The sequence below is a fragment of the Idiotropiscis lumnitzeri genome, chromosome 1 (assembly GCF_059441095.1).
Source record: "Idiotropiscis lumnitzeri isolate Australia: NSW breed Sydney's pygmy pipehorse chromosome 1, RoL_Ilum_1.0, whole genome shotgun sequence".
NCBI lineage: Eukaryota > Metazoa > Chordata > Actinopteri > Syngnathiformes > Syngnathidae > Idiotropiscis > Idiotropiscis lumnitzeri.
In genome coordinates this window covers 17,836,390-17,857,139 of record NC_142391.1, presented here as the reverse complement: position 1 = coordinate 17,857,139, position 20,750 = coordinate 17,836,390, and the positions used below count along the sequence as shown (strand labels likewise).

General features: G+C 40.2%; 2 protein-coding genes across 3 annotated transcripts; both read right to left on the bottom strand.

The window, feature by feature from the left end:
• Positions 1–198: 198 nt before the first annotated feature.
• Positions 199–11,426, bottom strand: LOC148343467 (b(0,+)-type amino acid transporter 1-like). Of its 2 annotated transcripts, none has more exons than XM_088296482.1 (6): positions 10,614–11,426; positions 4,896–5,029; positions 3,037–3,166; positions 1,962–2,086; positions 1,787–1,874; positions 199–841 (listed from the first exon to the last, which is right to left on the bottom strand). In XM_088296482.1, exons 1-6 carry the CDS (start codon positions 11,310–11,312, stop codon positions 611–613), a joined length of 1,407 nt encoding a protein of 468 aa, XP_088152608.1. In that variant the 5' UTR covers positions 11,313–11,426; the 3' UTR covers positions 199–610. The 2 variants fall into 2 exon arrangements, with proteins under 2 accessions (XP_088152608.1, XP_088152688.1); XM_088296562.1 differs by lacking the exon at positions 10,614–11,426 and adding an exon at positions 6,947–7,870.
• A 116-nt stretch (positions 11,427–11,542) lies between these two features.
• On the bottom strand, positions 11,543–20,043 carry utp25 (UTP25 small subunit processor component). The gene is made up of 12 exons (XM_088296356.1): positions 19,822–20,043; positions 19,477–19,516; positions 18,385–18,550; positions 18,086–18,307; positions 17,878–17,966; positions 17,375–17,785; positions 15,523–15,739; positions 15,240–15,442; positions 14,694–14,876; positions 13,903–14,012; positions 12,883–13,128; positions 11,543–12,018 (listed from the first exon to the last, which is right to left on the bottom strand). The coding sequence occupies exons 1-12, from the start codon at positions 19,920–19,922 to the stop codon at positions 11,763–11,765; spliced, it is 2,244 nt and encodes a 747-aa protein (XP_088152482.1). The 5' UTR covers positions 19,923–20,043; the 3' UTR covers positions 11,543–11,762.
• Between the last annotated feature and the right edge of the window lie 707 nt (positions 20,044–20,750).

The window sequence follows — 20,750 nt, the reverse complement described above, 5'->3', positions numbered from 1 at the left end:
AAAATAGTCAGTTACAGCATCTGAGCTGGTGTTTGATACATTTAGAAGAAAATATTTTGAATAAAATGTTTCATATCAGCCAAAATTTAAGAGAACACAACTTTGATATACATCAAGGATTTAAATATCTGATCAAAAAAGTGATGACTTCATTTGAAGAAAATCACAGTTACAATACATATTTCTGAATCCTTGTTAAAAAAAAAGCAAAAATAATCATATTCATACATCAAGATATCCTGCCATCTTTATCGCACGGCCTCATTAGGGCCTTTTTTGGTTTAAATTTAAAGACCACGACTATACAAAATGAGGTCATCTTGTCACCTTCAAGTATTTTATGAGCAACTTTTTCCTTTCCAGCATGACAATATCAGGCGTCTGTCCAACTCTAATTGTGGAACAGTAGTTCCAATAAAATTGAACGAGGCGATTCTTTGTTTTGGCTAAGCGGTCGAGGTGCATTCACTTTTATGCAACTGCAATTATTTTTAGTCAGAGCACGACTGTAGAAGGAAACCCAGCTGTTGAAAGTAACTATTACGACGTTTCATTGGGCAAAAAATTGCCAGTAAATGGCAGGACCACAAACTAAATCTTTTAGTACGCATCACAGGTTTTTCTCTGCTGGGGCGACCTCTAAAAACAGCTGCAGAAATATGGTCAACTTGGTTAAGAGGCTCGGGCATAACTTGTAATGAATGAAAGGTACGTAGATGACGACCCCACTGAAGATAAATAAAGTCACATAGAGGTATTCGATCTGAGGATCGTCAATGATGGGGGCCAGCACCAGGAATGCTGCTGCCATGAGGACCAGTATGGGCAGTACAATTGGGACCTGAAGGAAAAGGGGAAAGAGCACAAATGCTGAGAGACATTCGTTTGTTTTTCAAGTTTGATTTTACAAACCCCAATTCTGATGAACCTGTGACATTGTGTTGAACATAAATACAATGATTTGCAAATCCCCTTTCTACCTGCATTCCATTCAACAAACAAACTGGTAACTCCAACATGTTCCAAAAAAGCTGGGACGATGAATTGTTTCCACGGTGTTAGATCACGTTCCCTTTTGACAACAACAATAAATAACAGTTTGGGAACTGGCGACACTAATTGTTGATGCTTTGCAGGTGGATTTATTTCCCATTCTTGCTTGATTAACCATACCACCACAGATGCTCGCATTTTGACTTAGTACTGTCCGGATGGTCCTTTTCCTCTTTGGCCCGGAAGACACGACGTCCCTGATTTTCCAAAACTTCAACTCCGTCCATCTTACATGAGCTCAGGCCATGTGTGTTTTGATGTATAGCTTTCACTTTGCACAGTTATTTTAACTTGCACTTGGTTTTTGGGCTTGCCACTTAGGTGCAGAGATATTTCTAGATTCTCTGAACCTTTTCACAATGATATGGACCGTCGATAATTTGTTGCAATTGCACACTGAGAAACTATTTGCTCACCCATGGGTGAATTCCACCCTATTCGTGCAAATAAGTCTTTTGGGAATGTTTCTTTGATACTCAATCATGACACGTACCTGTTTGCAATGACTAATTTGTGAACTGCGGAATGTTCCAAACATTTTTTTCCATTTTAACATTCCCAGACTTGTGTTGCCCTCGTCTTAGCTGCTTTGCTCTTACGGGCCTCAAATTCAAAATGAGAGACTATTTGACATGGTTTGATTACATATTTGTATTCTGTTTTTATTTATGTTTTACACAACCTTCCAACTTAATTTGAATCGGAGTTTATATCTTACATGTATGGCACTAACCCTGTATGGCCTTGGGATCTCTGGCTTCTTAATCTTGAGGTAGAGGAGGCCAGACAATGTGATGGCATAGAAAAACCAGGCCGTGAAACTTAGAAAGAGAAGAAAGATTGATTTTTAGAGCAACACAAAAAAGCTTTCCAAGCGACTCAACGGAAATTCTCAATTCTGTGTTCACCTGAAGAAGTTAACAATACTCTGAAAGTCTCCGGGGATGAGCACCAGCAAGGAGACAATAGTGGTGAAAATGAGTGCTGGAGATGGAGTCAGTCTGTGCACGTGAGCCATGGACAGAATATCCGGCTAGGAAAAACACACACAACGTTATTCCATCACAACCGTGACATCATCGGCAAAGGAGACACATTTTTGACAATTGATTGTTTTGTGGCTTGAAAAAAAAAAAAATTCAAAGTGAGCCAGCGTATGTTCTGATCTTAAGTTTTTCAGCTGTTAAAAGGCTGAAAAGCATGTTGGACTTAGGACAGACTGGATGGGAATTAAGGTTCTTTGTGGGCGAAGAAGAGGTCGGCAGGTAGATAGCTATTTGGTGAGTCTTGAGATCGGATGATTGGTGGATGGCCGTTTGGTGCGTCTTGAGATCCGCCAAAGCTTGCAGGTCCAGTGAAAATAACTCAAACTTGTTTTTCAGTTGGATCTCTGCATTCTGTTTTTGCTGTCCATTTGTTGATTCTCTTCACCTGGATGGAGCCAAAGTCCCTGCTTGAATTCAAGAGACTTTCCGTATGACACAATTCCTTATTAATTTGTTGAAGTTCAGCAGTGTTCAAATCTTTTGAAATGATTTTCTTGACAATATTAGAGGATTGGGTTTGCCAGACGAAGCCATCTGACTCCCCTAATGACTCTGTCCCTTTGCGTGAGTTGAGCTATCTTTTGAAGATGTTTGTGATATTAATCAGTGGAGATGATCTTGCTTCTTTCCTTGTTACTAATATCTGTTGTGTGCAAATTATTATTATTGTTGTGAGGAGTCAATGGAAAAAAAACAAACAAACAAAAACGGCCACAGCGGTCTGTAAATAATGAATATAAAAAATATCCAGGGGAAAAAAATCAAGTAGAGAAGAAAAAAACCCCAATCTTATCAGCAGAAAGAACGCCCGCAAAAGCAAAAGCAAGCAGTCGCATCGACACGCTTCACAGCAAGAAGCAAGACGCCACGGAATTACTTTCAATTGTGAAATAAAGGGAAAATATGTCTCTTAATTTTAAGACAGCAAGATCCTCACCATATGTCCTTCACGGGCAGCAACGAAGCACACGCGACCACCGCTGAAGAATGTCCCATTTAGAGACCCGAAAGCTGACAAAGCTGCAGCGACTGACATGATCCACCCCCAGGATCCTAACACCTTGTGCCTGTGGGTGAGAAAAGTTTCATATTCTGTGCCAAGTCTCCACACCACCCATTTTCACCCAATATCATTTCCACAAGTTTTCCTGAACAATTAAATGTACAGCAGGCTACCAATACCTTTTTCATTTGAAACACTTCATATTTTGTCTATAATGAATTTGATAACTCCACGATTTTTCACGTATATTTTTTAACTTTGAAAATAATTTCAAAAATACGATGGCCGCCATGTTTTTTGAACATGTCATAGATCATTTGACACATGTTGGACTAAACCAGTGCTTCTCAAATAGTGGGGTCGGAGAGTGGGTAGCGGGGTGGGGGTGGGGGGGGGTGAATTGTTTTCTTCTTGCTTGGGGGGGCGTAACATAAAATAATTGAGAAGCACTGGACTAAACTAAGATGCTCAATGATAAACACCTACGCCGAAAGGAATACATCTTGATCCTGAAAGAATGAAGCCATATCATTTCTAGCCAACACGATGCATTAAAGGAATTCTCCAGCCATGGTGGCCCATTTTTGACAAAAAGCTATCTAAAAAAAATTATTTTATATATATATATATATATATATTTTTATTTTTATTTTTTTTCAATGAAGGAAACGCCTACTTTTAATGAGAAATATGGCCACGACCTGTCGGGATATTTCCAGAGACTAAAGTGAGAATGAGTAGACGTGCACATTTAAAGGGATGAGGAGTGCCCCCGGTTTTTTGACTGTAGACGACATGAATACCTACCTACTAGAAACCACGTCTTCTTTGAAACTTTGAAGTTCTGGCCTTAGTTTGGAGTCAGAGATTTTGTATTCCAATTCTTCCACCGACAAAGTAGTTCGTAGGTCATTTTATATTACAATGTCAGCCATAAGCGTTCACCAAGACCTCTCTGGGCTACGCCTACACCACTCATCCGAAAATTATGCATCCCAACGCGGCCACACTCGCCGATGGAGTCGGCCTCCTCGCTGGAACTTTTGTGCTCTGAATGTTTCAAAGTGTGTCCAGCCATCCATTTCTGCACTGCTTATCCTCACTACAGTCGTGCATGGGCGTGCTGGCTGTTTTCAAAGTCTAACTTCTCACCAAGGCACAACAACCGGTGCGGTCGTTAAGCTCGTTATCTGACACTAAAATGGCGCCGGCTAAAAGCGCATGCCGCTCCACGATACGGACCATTCTAGAAGACCATGCTCTCTCTCTCTCTCTCTCACTCTCACTCTCGCAAACTTCATGTCCTTCATTCCCATGCTGCAAAATGGGTGTCCTTTACAGTCCTTTCCACGTTTAAAGAAGAAATAAAACTAAATTGAGCAAGACAAAGTACATTTATTGACTTACAGGAGCAGTGTATAAAATGTTTGATTTTTCAAAGTTCATTCATTTTAAAAACCCACTATTAAATAATGTGCAAAAATATGTTCCATCACACTAATGTAGTATGTACATTTTTTTTATATAGTCACGGGTCTAGTAATCGGTAGTTGCATTACATGGGTGACGGCTCACCGCACCAGATGCTGACATGTCTCACCGTCGTCGAGACAACCAACCAATCACAAATTTGCACTTACTTCATCACCTGAGGGAATACTAGAAGTCGTTTGTGATGGCATTTTGCTCGCACCTCTGCTATAGAAATTTGTGGTAAGTTTGAAAAGTGTGGTCTCTCTGAGGCACCATAGTAGGCATGCTTTTAAAATGTGAAACCGTAACATGCTACTCACCCCCAAGTGACGGCCACTGCATTGGATGAAATGAGCTCTTTTGGCGTCATCACTGTCAGGTAGCTGACGTTCACCAGCAGATACAAGGCAGTCACCAGCGAGATGGCAATGACGACTGCTCTCGGAAGGTTTACCTGTAATTGATGAAGGAACACAAGGAATGGAGTGAGACTTCCATCATTTAAATGTGATCACATCTGTGTTGTGTTTCGAGTGAGGCAAAAGTGGATCTTTGGACGAATCATGACTTAATCCCACACTTCAACACATTTTTCTTCATGGTTATGTCATTTATTTTTCATCCATTTCAACGGGTGAGTGGTTAGCACTTCTGCCTCACAGTTCTGATGTTTGGGGTTTGAATCTTTGTTTGCTACGTGGACTTTGCATGTTCTGTGTTTGCGTGGATTTTTTTGCAGCCCTTCCGTCAGTATTGACTCTGGAAAAGACGGACTCAGATTCAACAGAATCTGACACAAAAAAAATTCTTCAATGAATTGGGGTGACAAATAGGTTCCGCAAACTATTACAATTGCTTTAAAACAACCAAAATCACGTTTGGATGCAGTTTTTCTTGATAAAACAGCATCGTTTTCACTCTGACCACCACAGTTCTATTTTAATATGAAATGTTTTTACTAAAAAAGTACGTCATTTCAGATTTTATTACTGAATTACGGAATCATTTGATTTTCATATACCCATATAGCAGTTGAATAACAAATTTAGAGGTATACAACAATTAACCCAGGCAATCAAGAGTTTATTGAATGCAGGTGATGCACAGTGTATAAGTCGCTGCTCTGCCAAGCCAGGAACGCTGATTTCAAATTGTTTCACTTTGCTTCTCTTCATTTTCTTTATTATTTCTTTCTTTTTCTTTTTGTATTAGGTTTTCTCAATTTTCTTTTTAATTGGAAATAAAAAGTTGATAATATTTTTCAGGCGATTTTTGGCGCCCCCTCGAGTTCACTGCTCTCTTAGCATCCGCTCCTGTTTAAAGTCAGAAAAGGACGAGCAACGTATCGAGCCATTAAATCCTATAAAACGGCACGCCGCTGACCTTTGTAAATGTTTCCATGTCTTATCTGAATGTCATTGCGTCTCTGCAAAGCATAAAAAGCTAGTCAAAGATTTTCTTACAAATCAAATCTTGGAATAAGTGTAAGTGGAACATCATAGTGACAGTTACACAATTAATTACACAAATATAAGGCTCTCGGATTTTTATCTCTACGATTAGATTTTAGGTAAAAGAAAGTTGATTTATTTTTTATCTTTGACTAAAGCGACATTACTCTTGCATGCCAAAGTTTGATATAGAATGGTACTCAACCGGTTTAGATGAGGCGTAAATGTTTGGTTCGGTAAGTTTTTGTCACACAAGCTAGTGAGTATATACAGCGTATATTATTAATAGGCAAAGTATGGCTATGCAAGCTGCCTGCTCCGTTCATTAATTCAGCACACTGAGCTTTTACATTATCAAGAGTCCTGTAATATTTGTTGCATTCATTGAGATAGTTTTCTATAAAATTGGTTCATTAAAATATATTCATTATGGATTTCATACACATTCATCATACTCGTTATTTGATTTATTGTAAATAGGAAAAAAATTAAAGTAAGATAATTGTAATCATTAAATTTTAATTAAATTATATATATATATATATCACACACACACACACACACACACACACATATATATATATATATATATATACATATATATATTTATAGTAAGTGTAATGTCTCAATAATCAATGATGATTATTTTTGATTACATATTTTCCAATCAGACACTTTGTATGACAAGTTAAATTGGCTGAGGTAATCAATTCTTCAATTCTGACAAACATAGCAGGAGAGACTTAATTCCCCTACTGCCTACTCCAGCAAATACTGAACTGTATAGGCTTTTTTTTTTTTTAAATCAAGTAACATTTTGTGCCATATCAAGCTGAAAGACTAACACACAAAAAAAAAGAGTTTGGGTGTAAATCATTTTGGAGCTGTAAAGAAAAAAAAGTCAACGTATTTAGTCTTACTTCTGGATGTTTGAGCTCCTCAGTTAAATAATTCAAAGTGTTCCAGCCATCATAGGACCACAAGCCCTGATAGAAAGCAATGCCAAAGGACCTGACGTGTAAATTTGTTCCTTCAAAAGCTTTCTCAAAATTCCCAGTGCCTTTGTCAAAGATCATCACCACTCCTCCCAGAATGATCACTGTCAGTGCCAGCACTTTGACTACCATGGAGACCACCTGGATGATGGTGGCCAGGCGGGAGCTCAGACAGTTCACCAAGGCCAAAACAATGATGGCTACTGCAGCTGTACACTTAACCACCAGTTGCGGAGGAGGGCAGCTCGTGTAAAAAGGAGCCACCGCATATTCTGCAAAGCTTAGTGCAATTCCAGTGGCGCTGGCAGGTCTCATGACAATGATGAAGCTGAAGACAAACATGAAGGCCACCACTCTCCCTGCTGTCCTCATCATGTAGATATATTCTCCACCTGACTCTGGAATGACTGTTCCCAGTTCAGCATAGCAGAGCCCCCCCAGCATGGCTAGCATCCCACAGGATGCCCATATAATCAGGCTGGCCCCCGGACTGCCGATTGTGGCGATCACATACTGGGGTGATATGAAGATCCCCGAACCCATCATGGTCCCAGCAATAAAAGATATCGCTCCGATAATCCCAACATCCCTCTTGAGGTTCAGTCCGTGTTTGTCCGTCGCCATTGTGAGACTACTTTCGGGTAGAATACTGCAGACTCAGGGTAGCATTGGGTAATGATACATGTGTGTAAACATTGAAAGGTCAACCAATTGTAAGTGGCCTCCTTAACATGTCGGATAATTATTACTTTGTGCCTAGTGACACAAATGAACCCAGTTATCTCTTTTGCTACACCCGCCAAAGCAGTGCTTATCTTTTTTTATTCCGCCATACAATATCTCACAAAAGGGACAACACTCCTCACATTTATGTAAATATTCTAGAACTGTATATCTTTTCATGGAACAACACAAAAAAATCACACTTTGCTACAATGTAAAGAGGTTGGCGTACAGCTTGTATTAAAGCAGGCGTGGGCAAACTATGGCCCAGGGGCCACATGTTAAGCGTTTTAATCCGGCCCGCCGAACTTGAAAAAAAATGAAATGAATAAACCTTGTTGATGTTTTATTTTCTAAATACTACGGTTTTTTAAAGATATTTATTTTTGTCATGCTTTTGTTCACTTTCATTTCAAATTCAATGTATTTATTTTCTCCGATGAAGTGAGGTTACCAAAACACTCTATCCATCTGCTCCTGGTCAAATTTTAGAACCCATTGTGGCCCGCCAATCAAAAAGTTTGCCCACCCCTGTATTAAAGCGTACATTTACTATATCCCCTCAAAAGAACTCGACGCAGCCCTTTATATCTGAACTTCTGGCAACCAATTGGAGTACACTCCTCGCGGAAGTTGTCCAAATTGTGCCCAAAGTGTTGATAATTTATTTTTGTTTTTTTACAGCATTGTTGGATTTTTTTTCTACTAGTATTATGGAGTTGAGCAATGTGAGAGAACTTGTGTTGATCCACCATCCGTTTGACGTTGCTCCACATACTTGTATGCTCAATCGGGTTTTGATTGGGAGACATGCTAGGCCAGTCCATTGCTTTTCCACTCAGTTTAGGACCCTGCACTTCCTAACCAGATTTATGACAAAAGTGCCATTTTAGATAAGGACAAAATATGTGCATACATGTTTTTTTTTTGTTTTGTTGTTTAAATGGACGCTCTTATTATATTCTAACACTCAAATGCACATCAAAGATCCACTCTGCAGCCACAAATGCTATGAGGAAAATAAAAAAAAAAATCACCATAAACTGTATCACCCTTTCACTTTCTCCCTGTGCAAAGAGCTCTGAGATAAAAATTCCCCATTCAAAGAGGGCACAACACTGCCCAACAGTAAGTGCAAGAACTCATTGTGTGGATGTTTTCACAAAAATCAACTCGGTCAAACATTTTGTTATCCTGCATGCCATTTAAAATCACTATCGAGTGTTGACTATTATAGCTATTATTGTTGGAGGACACAAATTTATTAACTTCTCATTTATTTCAAATGAACTGTCAACGGTTGTTGGGAGTTTGTGTAATTTTGAGATCGGCGTTGTAGTGGTTGAAATCTTTCATAGCCGAAAGCATCTCCAAACAAACGGGCAGACAGGTTTGTGTTTAAATTCGGTGAGCATAAGCAAATACATTTTGACCATTTTAAGACATTTTTATTGACCTAATTTGGTCCTCGCCTCTTGCCAGACAGTACTCTCTTGTTCTCTGAAGAAGAACTACAGCTCGTGTTCTCTATTCTGTTCTGCCCGATTATCTGATCATTTGAATCAGGTGTTGCAGCAAGGAGTGATGGAAAACAGGCAGGACACCGGCTGTCAAGGAACACGATTGAAGACGCCTAGACTAGTCTTGGAGTTGGAGGCATTCTTAAGAGATGTCTACCATCTAGTGGTAAACAATTGTTACATCTTAAAACGGTCCCACCACAGTATGTAGTATACAGTAATACCCCGCTACTTCGCGGTTCACCTTTCGCGGCTTCAGAGCTTCGCGGGTCTAAAAAATATTCGGGGGCATTGTAGTTTCGCCGAGCGGCACGAGGGGGCGCTGGAGCGGTTAGACGGCCGGCGTGCGCCGAAGAGGAGAGTGGACGAAGAAGAGCACGTTCCCCCGGACACGATTTGGGGTGACGTTTCGCGCGGTTCGGACCGTACCAGAGCTCCGGAGGAGGCCGGCGTGCGTGGCAGTTAAGCCGAAGAGGAACAACTTCCGCCCGGGCACTCGCGCGGCGACATTTCGTTTCGTGCGAGAGCTCCGGAGGAGACCGGCAGGTGTGCGTGGCAGTTGAGCCGAAGAGGAACACCTTCCGCCCGGGTATTAGGGGAGCGCGAGGCTGTCAGTTATGAATGAATAAATGAATAAATGAAGGTTGCCACCTTTCATTTCACAGGGCACACCGGACGGCGTACCAGCAGGTAAAAGTCGAAGTAAATAAATAAGTACAAAAAGAGGTAATTGAATAAATACAAAAATAATGGCTGGGGAATAAAAAAAAAATAATATATATATATATATTTTTTTGTTATAACATGAATTTCACTCTCTCTCTCTCTACCCGTATATATATATATTTTTTTTTAAAGCATTTTTGAAGGTGCGCCACTACTTTGCACCTCTATATATATATATATATATATATATATATATATATACATATATATATAGGTGCAAAGTATATATATTTTATTTTTATTTTTTTGAAGGTGCGCCGCTACTTCGCGGATTTTCAGTTTTCGCGGGTGGTCTCAGTCCCCCATTAACCGCGATAACCGGGGTATTACTGTATATTTTACATTTTCAAGGGCCACTCCGAGTGTGGACGCAGGCCACTTGTGGCCCGTGGTCCGTCAGTTGCCCATCCCTGATCTAGTCCATGCAACAAGATGCAAAGTCCCCTCGATATAAACTTTACAGTTGGACATCTTTTTACAACTGGTTTTATGACTTGAAGAAAAACACTTTTCTGCTACAATGATGAAAGGTTTTGTATGATGGGGAAAACAACATTAAGACGAGCTCTACATAGGCTAATGTACTGCATGTCAAATGAAAAGAATTGAATAACGTACTGTACCTCTGGATGTTTTAATTCCTCTGTCACATAGTTGAGATTATTCCAACCATCATATGACCACAGCCCCTGGTAGAATGCAATACCAATTGGACTGATGCCAATATTTGAGTTTTCAAAGGAGTCTTGAAAGTTTTCAGTGTGTCCTTTGACGAGCATCACAGCACCTCCCACTATGATAACTGCCAGTGCCAGGACCTTGGCCACCATAAAAAACACCTGCACTGACATTGAGAAGCGAACATTGAGACAATTTACTGTAGCTAAAGTAATGATCGCAGCTGCAGCCACACACTTGACGAGCAAAACCGGAGGCGCACAATCCGTGTAGAAGGGGGCCACAACATACTGAGCGAAACCCAACGCGATGCCAACCACACCAGCGGGTCTCACAAATAACACAGAGCTGAAGATTAACATGAAGGCGACGACTGGGCCTGATGTCCTGAGGATGTAGATGTACTCTCCCCCTGATTCTCTAATGACAGTTCCCATTTCCGCATAGCAAAAAGAAGCAAGTATGACCAGTAGACCGCAGGATGCCCACACCACGAGACTGGCTCCGGGGCTGCCGATGGTGGCGAGCACCGTCTGCGGTGACATGAAGATCCCTGAGCCAATCATTGTCCCGCCAATAAGGGACAAAGCTCCCACCAGGCCCACTTCGCGCTTGAGGCTGAGCTTTTGTGTCTCGTCTTCCATTATGATGGCTAAATGGAACGTCTGCCGTCTTGCACCTTAATGCAAAAACAATACAATTCTGTGGCCAAGGTCCCGATAACAGCAGCACACGAGTTAATAATTAAGTGAGTAGCACATAGAAAGTAGATCGTTAGCTAAATGGTACCAAAAATATGACGGTATTACTGCATACAGATGGTCATACGGTCTCGAGGTTTCAAAAACTGAGTGAACACGCCACACTGTGGATGTTAATAAAGCCCGTAAAACATTTATTTGCTCATTCTTGAAACATCTGTGAATGAGATGTAGCATCAACTTGCAGAAATAAGACCAATAACTCAAACTACACTCATGATGTTCCGCCGAGTTTGTGAACTTCACTGACTGATAATGTATCAACAACTGTTGCACTGTGCACGTGATCAAGTCCCACTTAGCAGCCCGGCAGGTTTTAACTGGCCAGCTCATTCAGGAGGATTTGTCTTCCCCTCCTGTAACAAAGAGGTGAAAGTTCTTGTCGGAGTGCAGCATTTGTCCGGCTCGCTGGGCACCAGTGATGGCCGCCAGTTTGTGGGCATCAAATCGGCAGTACAGGGCCGTGCACGTCCAACTGGCTTGCGCCCCCTGAGCACCTGCTGTGAGCATGTTACACACCTCACTGTAGAAGTGCGGGAAGGTGGGAAGCCCGTAAAATATCAGATTCTGAATCCCTTTGATGGTGTACCTGAATAGAAAATAAGGAATAGACACCTATCAACACTCGATACCAACATGCATCATTTAATACACATGTAGGGCCACAAATCTTTGGTTGTCACGATATTCCAGTGAAAAGTACTGTATTTGAAATCAAACAATGAATGGTGGGAAAGGAAAGGAACAGCTCATAAGTGTGTTGCATTATGGGTCAATTTGACCTTCAATGCCAATTGTGCCTATCTGCTTCTAGCAAGTCTTCTCGTCGGATTTTGCCGCTTGAGCAAATAGATGAAAACAGAACCATCCTGTTTTATTACACACTATATACCAGACTGAAACATTAACTAGTTGGGATAAGCATTGTCACAGGGAGAAAGCAAAAGCCATCCCGATATGAATGCAAAAAAAGCAATTGGATAAGCAGATCAGATAATGGGTGGGGGTCATTTTATTATTTACTATTACGTTCTTAATCATTTTATTCACATTGCATTGATTTTCCCTTTATAACTCCAAGCTCGATGTTTGCAAAGTCACAAACTTAGCTTGTCTGATTGTTATGCCCGCACAGCTTTGAGAGGAATTGTTTTGAGAAAATGAATGTGCACGTTAGGGCGCACTCTCAGCTTTAATATGCCTCACATAGCCTTTAATATGAACATGAAAGCAAGTTTAAATAAGTCTCACATATCCTTTAGACAGCATACATCCACAACTTGGTTGTAAAACTACCTATTGTTGTCTTTGAACCAGAAGCGAGTCTCACGGTGGTGGGGAGCCCCCGTCTGGTACATGAAATGTATTTATTTTGCAATCTTATTGCTTTGATTGCAAAACAAAACACCCCCCCCCCCAAAAAAAAATATATTTTTCCCAGAACAACACTTACCTCTTGTAGAAGTGGAAGCGTTCAGTGAATAGCATGAACTGTTTATCGCCTTTCAGGAATAAATGTCTTGCTCGAGTCACCTCAGATTTGCTGGAATACTCGCACACACTTGCAAATCTCATCTCTTGTTTCTTCATGTAGTTGCGCAACCGGACGTAGTCGAAGTAAGATGGAATGTAGATCAGTGTGTGCGACATGACCGAGTCCCTGTACTGATGCAGCACTTTATCAACAAAGAACTGAAATCTACAGGGAGAAAAAAAAAATACAGTTAAAAAAATCAAATCAATCATTTTGAAAATTAATCAGTGGCATAGGGACGACATCACCCGTAAGTACTTGTGTAGGTTTTGTTCAACTACCTCCAACACAAGTTTCTTAAATTAATTGAAGACTCAGGGCTGTGTTTTGGTGGAATAGAGCCCGTGGGCTTGGCGTAAAAATGAGTGTAACCAGCGCAAGTCTCTCCTAGCATCTTTGGGGCCGTGCAGTGCCCATTTGGGAGTTTTGGTGCCAGGAACTGCTTTGCCCTCGAGTCATCCGATAATTCGGTAACAGAAAGCAGCCTGCACTCAACGTAAAAACAGGCACTTTGTCATTTTCAGCCCGGGGAAATGGACTTCTTCAGTGTGTTTGTGAATTTGGTAGACGTGCCATGGCACGCTGGCAAAGTTATGCACACAGTCGATATTCCTGTACTAACTGAAGAAGGCTGGAACATTTACTAAAGGCGAAAAACGACATTTTAGCGAGGATTTAAAATGAGTCATGGGAAAACTCACAAAGCAAATAAATGGATGTATTTTTTTGCTCACTTTTGTTAACAGTGGTACCCGTGTGACACTGTGGTTTAAATATTACAATACAGCAAAGCATAATTAAAATATTTTTCAATGAAAAAAAATATGACTCAAAATACTATTTTAATGTACTATATTGCGATGCTGTGATGGAGAATGTTGAAGTATTTCAGCACACTGAGTGGGTGGTTAGACAATTGCCATGATGGGCTCACCATACCGTGCATCGTGATTCAAGAAGTTATCAGAGGAGAACATCTGGAAGATATGGGGCAGCTGAACAAGAACCTGGCATATGGAACCCGTCTTTGGGATGTTCTTAACTGACATCTGGGGGAGAACACAATGCAGAAATATTACACATTAATAACTTCAGAGATAAATAATAAAGTGATTTGATACAACAGAGCAGTAATTCCCAAGCACCCACGTGGGCCGTGAGAGATCATTGAGGTGCCGCGAGAAATTATCTAATTTCACGTCATCGCTCTCATAATATTTGAAATCTATCTTTGTTCATGTATCTGCACCAGAAACGTAGAGTGAAAGGCAAAAGCAGAAAATCCCCTTTCATTAGATGGCAGAAGTTACAACAAAGTTGTGTGCCCTCCCGCAAGTCATTGCTTCCTGTGAGGTCGTGTACAGTGCCCTTGCAATTTTTACGGTGCCTTGGCTCAATAAAGACTGGGAAACATTATTATAGAGGAGTGATAGACCGATTATCGGCGATTAATGGGGCCGATGTTTGGCATTATGACGATTATCGGCATCAGCAGTTTTTTTTTTTTTTAACTTTCAAGGCCGATAAGTTAAAATCGGGTTTATTTTGGCTCCATGCAGCACACTTTTCTCTCTCTCGCTCTACTGAGCTTGTCGCCCTGCCTGCAGAAGCAGATTGGCCTGCCCACAGCACCAACTGATTGGTTCCTTGTGCTACTATCGAGCACCATTTCCATTTCTATTTCTATTTTGGGCTTGTTCAACAAAAATTGGGTCTAAGAAAGTGACAACCTGTCCACGGTAGTTGACACACTGTTTGGTGAGGACGTTGTTGATCTGAGGGTCCGGGATGGAACTGAACACAAGTGTTTGCCGGTAATGTCTGGCCCAGTTGTTGAGATTCCACATTCGCACCCTGGAAAAGTCCACTCCATGTGACTCCAGTGGCTGCAGGTTCATGTGTGTCATCACATGCTGGTGGGGGAGAAGAAGTGGTTATATACTGAAGGAAAATAGTCCCCCACGAAAAAAAACAATAGGACATCTTTGAAGACATAACATCTAACAAAAAAAGAGTACAATTTAACAGAAATGCAGACTGTCAATCAATAATACCGCATCTAATCTACTGGTCGATTCAAAAATGGCACTTGAAGTAATTATTTCCCTCCTGGAGATTTAGTTTTAAAGTGTGCAGCTTGAAGACACATTTCTGACAGATATGCAAGTGATAAATTAAACTTAAGCTGCCATTCTCGAGACCTGAACCAGATAAGCGGAAAAAGTTTGATGGATGGATAGATACAGCTGTCGTATGAAACGCAAGTGCAGTCCTACCAAGACGTGTTCCCAGTTCTGCATGAGGAAGACATCAGCCTTGTCTACTACCAGTATCTGGATGGAGGAGAGGAAGTCAAAATCCCTCTTATATTCTCCTTCCACTCCCATTACTGTGCGGAGGCCCAGCGGAGAAGCAATGATGATGTCTGATGAGTAGAAAGGGGCGTAGAGGCGCATGTGGCCTTTGATTATGGAGACACCTGAAGAGAGACGGCAAGCTGCACATCAGAACGGAATTCAGAAAGGTGGGCTAACGTGGACCTTTTTGCTTTAGCCGCACCTATCCTGAAGTGATCGTCCACGTTGCCAGAGAATATGGCGTGGTAATCGTCCGGTCTGCGCAGATTGGCCGGTTTGTCACCCGGGACCTGTCCAAACTCGTCTTTGAACCGCTTCTTGTTGCTGACCACCACCTTTTTGCCTTTGCTCTCCAGCAAACTAATAAGAGTTTGGACGATATGGAGAACTCCGCCTCGGAAGGGCACAAGAATCAGGACCTGCCGTGTTCAAACATCACACGTTAAAGTCACACAGCGTTCATTTAACACAGAGATTCTGACATCTACTCGTTTTGTAGCGTACTTGATCTTCAAGCCTTTCTGAGTGCTGGCCCGGTCACAAGCAGTCCTGACCCCGTATATTCATGATATAATACAGACAGTATGTTAGCTTTTAGTGATAATTTCATATTTAGCGTCTTTATACTGTACAAGTGCATTCATGGTGTTTGTCTTTTAATTGGTGTGCTAATTTCCCGCTAATTTATATTACACCGTATGGAAAGCGCTTTGTTACAGCTCCAGCTAAATAAAGTTGCGTTGTATTGTATTATATGGCTAAATGACTCCAGCACCCGGTGACTCTGAATAGGTACGGTAAGTGTTATTGGAAATGGAAGGATGGGTGGACAGAATGTTTTTTTACCGTCAATTTTGATAACTTGGCACAATTGAAACGAAAAGCCTACACAGCGGAAAAAAAATCTGTACATCTAATTTGTGTTTTTTTTTTTTTTTCAAAATTAGAGAATGTTTGAATGCAAAAAGCGTGTGTTTTTTAGGGTGCCGCAAGGAATTCATCCAGACAATTTTTGTTAAATGAGCCCATCAATAGGGAAAATCTTGCCTGTGTCAATCTGTTGCCATTGCCGTTAATGCGTTTGGGGTAACCCTGCCTCACCTTCCTACGCTGAGCCCATTTTTCTGCCTTTCAAGAACTCAAGATCTGAATAAATCAATAACTCCGTGATGAAAAAGGTAAAAATGCGATTATGACAAAGTAAGGAGCTCAAAGTACAGATTTTTGTTTTTAAATATCAGGAGTAATGGTAAAAAAAAATCACAAAGGTAAAATGAATACTCAAGTACAGAAAAATCTAATTAGAGTAACAAAGAATTTATACTTCCCACTAGTAGACCTATGTGAGAATTATGTGTAAAAAAAAAAAAAGAATTTCATTTCATCTGATGCTCATGCACTCAGGAGACAAAATTTTAAAGGAAGTTAATTTGCAGTGTTGAAGTTTGCAGTGGCATACAACTGCACTGCACCATTCAAAGAGCTGAATGCAGAACAATATTTTTGATCAGTGGATATAAAATTCCACACACCCCCTTTTCAAATTCTAGATTTAGATAGATTTGATATTAAAAATGAGACCAAGATAAATGATTTCTAAGCTAAAAATAGATTCGCTTTCATGCTCACATACAATGGCAGCACAGAAGCACCTCGGAGTGAACGCGGTTGTGTTTGCGCAAATGTCGTATTTTGCAGGTCCGATCAATGACGTCAATTATAGCTCGTGCAAATTATGACATGGGCGATTTTGGATTAAATGCAAAATATTGGCCGATTGCGTTCCACTCGATCAGATCAGTTTAAAATCTAGTGTGCGCTGTATATTTTTTCTTCCTCGCTCTTTTTTCAAAGTGAGTTATTCAGGTGCTGCTAAAATTTTGTAACTGATTTATCTTGATCCCGAAAACCTGGTATTTGAACATGGGCGTGTGGACTTTTTATCTCCACAATACATTCAATGCGGTTTCACAAATGAAAGGCACAATAACTAAAAGTTAGCTTACCCTACCTGTAAAGAAATCAAGTATTCGTTGAGTGTAGCAATTATTTACCTTGGGCCGGGTTAGACCTTGGTCTCTTAGTTCGTCTTGCAACACCTCTCCGCGTTTTGCCTGTTGCTGATGCTCTTTGAGCTGAGCGTTGTGAGCCAAGACGCAGGAGTTGGCTTTCAGCACGTGGTTGAGAACATGGAGGCAGTAAGCGCTTCGAACCTGCGGGCCCACCTTCAAAGGGCAGGTCTCAGAGTAGTAGAGGTCTTTGTATGTTTCCATGAGAGCCAACAGCTCCAACTGGAGAGGACTCGCCTCCTCAGCGTCCTCCTTGGAGTTTCCAGACACGTTGATATTCTTGCAACTGGCTTCCAAGAGTTTGTGGAAGGCTGGGAGCTCAGTGTCTTTGTAAGAACGGATAGGACCGAACCTCTCCAAGGGAGTGACACAAAGAAGTGAGCCAAATTTTGGCCACTAAGTTCAGCAAAACAAAATAACAATTTTCAAAAAAGTATTAATTAAAATGATTTAACAGCACATCAGGTAAGTTACGTCTAAGTGAGTACCGTTATCTGGGCCTTTGCTTTCTTGCCTGATGTAATCTTTTGCACATCATCTTCACTCAGCTCTGTGCCCAAATGCTGGGAAAACATATCTGGAAGTACAAAGTACCTGAGTGTATTTTTCTTCAAGTTCTGCCAAGCAGTTTGATCAACTTGACCAAACAGTAGTAGAACCTGATTTCTGCAGCAATGTTTCTTTATTGCTCCTCACCTTTGTCTTGGTCAGCAAGATCAACAATGTCCTCTGGCCCTCTGTCTTCAATTAAGTTGGTCTCCAGGCAGAATTGGGACTCATTCTCCTGGTCAATGAATTCTTCAGCCCCTGCCTCCTCATCCTTGCCTTCTAACGACTGAGAAAGCGCGATACCAGAATCTTCGGGTTCCTCCTCAGCTTCTTCAGCATCATAATTCTGGTCAACACTGGCACAGTTTTCTGCAATCACCACTTTGTTTGTTACAATAATAATTATACATTTTACGGTCCATATGCATAGTTTACTATTAGCGTGCCTTCATCAACAAGCTCCTCATCATCAGTGCTCTCCTCTTCACTTTGGTCATTGTGGTTGGGTAGACTAAGGGTTGAAAGCAGTTTCTGATAGGCTGTTTTCTGCTCTGGCTCCTCTTCCTCCTCCAAATCATCCAGCTCAGCGTCAGACGGTTCTGGGCTGGGCACCTTGAATTTTAAAATGTCAGCATTTGAATTGGAAAATCATCTTTGATTTAAAGGTGAAAATGGAATTGAACAGAATTGTTGCATTTTAAAAGCTATCTTCTTTTGTTGGAGCGATACATCTGAGATGGAATTGCAACATTTACAGCAGCATACAGACAAATTCATTCATATTGTAGAATTACAAAAACCTAATTGCACCACACCCTCTCGAAATCAGTGGTACCACATCGACTCAAATGGTAGTCGCACTGAATCAAACTGAATCATTCATAATCCATCCTTGAATCGTAACACGCCACATATCGAGAATATGTATCAACTCTACATGGCCCATTACAAAATTGGTGTCATTTTATGTTTCCCCAATGAAATTTCAAATAATCCACACATATCATAGTATTTGTATACTTTTGTATACATGGAAAAAGAAAATAAATCGATAATTATCGATAGACTTACATGAAATACGTACAATGTGATTCACCCAACCCAACTAAACACATGTTTCGAAAGACGTTTTTGACATCTATAAATTGACCAGCTATTTTGACTTTTTCATAGTTGTTTTAACCTATTATTCAAAAGGCAAAATTGAACCTTTTTACACCGGTCCTTATTTTATTTTTAGAGTTTAAAAAAATCTTAATAATAATCGTTTTCAATACATATCAATATTCACTGATTTAAAATACTTCCGGCGCAATACACTTTTCAACGATATTGCCCAGCCCAACATGAATCTCTGGTGCTAAAATGTTTTTAGCATCTATTAAGTGAAGAAGAAAAAAAATTCCTTAATGGAATTTGTCGCTCAACCAACACAACAACAACATTTTCCTTGAAAACATAGTAAAATAAATAATGTTGGTGTCCTCCAATTTTGAAAGGACCCCATAGGTCTGCTTTAGGGACATAGCATCACTCACCAGTTTCACTATTTGCGTCCTTTCAGATTCATCATTGACTCTGTGAAAAGAACACACCAGGGAAGGTTACAATAGCTCCAGCTGTGGTGAAATGCGCTATATAAATAAAGTTGTATTGCATTGTATAATATAAGGACAGAAAGAAAATAAATCGAAGCATCCTCTCGAAACATTCTCACGAATTCCAAAACAACTGCAACAAATAAATGAGCACAAATACCAACACACAATTACACAATATAATTACATCCGCACTGTAAATATTGTAATGTTGTGTTGGGTCCTTAGCTAGTTGACACAGCATCCTCCTCTTTCAGCATTTCAGACGTTTCTATTGTAACTTACTCGTCATGAAATGGATGCTCCTCTCCAAAATCTTTCAAGTGTTTCTTCTGTTTTTTGGACAAACTGGTCAAAAGTAGCTTGTTTTGCCTTCTTTTTCCCATGTTGTTGACACTCCGTCCCACGTGAATCTTTAACGCATGTGTTGGGTAATGTCCAATAATTGCGTGCTACTGCCATCTACGGTACCGGAGTAGAATTACATGGCAGAGACAGGCAGGAAGTACTCGGAAGTGTGGCAAGGGACGGTAAAACACGCTTCGAGGGTGCTTGTTTCCCAACCTGTTTATTGAGTCAAGAATGTCACAAAGGTACATACTCTGGTTTATTATTATTATTATTATTATTATTATTATTATTATTATTATTATTATTATTATTATTATTATTATTATTATTATTATTATTATTATTATTATTATTATTATTATTATTACCTAGTGTAAGAGCAATTCATTGCACTGCCTGTCACGGCATTGAAAAAATATATTTTTCAACCAATTAAAGAGGAAGAAGTAATTTCAAGAAATGCCAATTAAATAAAAATAATATAATTAAACAGAATACAACAAATAAAACATGACAAATCATTTCTATTTCATATATTTGACAAACTACCTTAATGCGCATTACTAGGAGGTGTTTTTAAACGCCTTACTTTTGGTTTGTTTTCTGCAAAACAAAAGGATAAAATGGAAAATGCAAACTAATATAATTTTTCGGAAAAAAATATACATAAATTGAGCTTGTTATTGACAAATGGCCCATCCTGGATGGTTGATCCCTTTAAGGAAAATGTGATGATTTCCTGCGGCAAAGTGGATGCACCTAAGTAATACTCACAGTTTATAAAATAACAACTGATACAAATGAATTACACTTTACGAACAGGTTACATAGAAAGTGGGCAGCACAGTGGAAAGTTTGGTTAG

Bases quoted from the DNA above. Each gene is read 5' to 3' on its own strand.
- LOC148343467 (XM_088296482.1), bottom strand. From the start codon at position 11,312: ATGGAAGACGAGACACAAAAGCTCAGCCTCAAGCGCGAAGTGGGCCTG. The intron at 5,030-10,613 runs GTACAGTACGTT...CATCAATTACAG, and splicing joins AGGAATTAAAACATCCAGAG to GTAAACCTTCCGAGAGCAGT. The intron at 3,167-4,895 runs GTGAGTAGCATG...TCTCACCCACAG, and splicing joins GCAGTGGCCGTCACTTGGGG to GCACAAGGTGTTAGGATCCT.
- utp25 (XM_088296356.1), bottom strand. From the start codon at position 19,922: ATGGGAAAAAGAAGGCAAAACAAGCTACTTTTGACCAGTTTGTCCAAA. The intron at 15,443-15,522 runs GTGCGGCTAAAG...GTCTCTCTTCAG, and splicing joins GGACGATCACTTCAGGATAG to GTGTCTCCATAATCAAAGGC. The intron at 14,877-15,239 runs GTAGGACTGCAC...CTCCCCCACCAG, and splicing joins AGAACTGGGAACACGTCTTG to CATGTGATGACACACATGAA.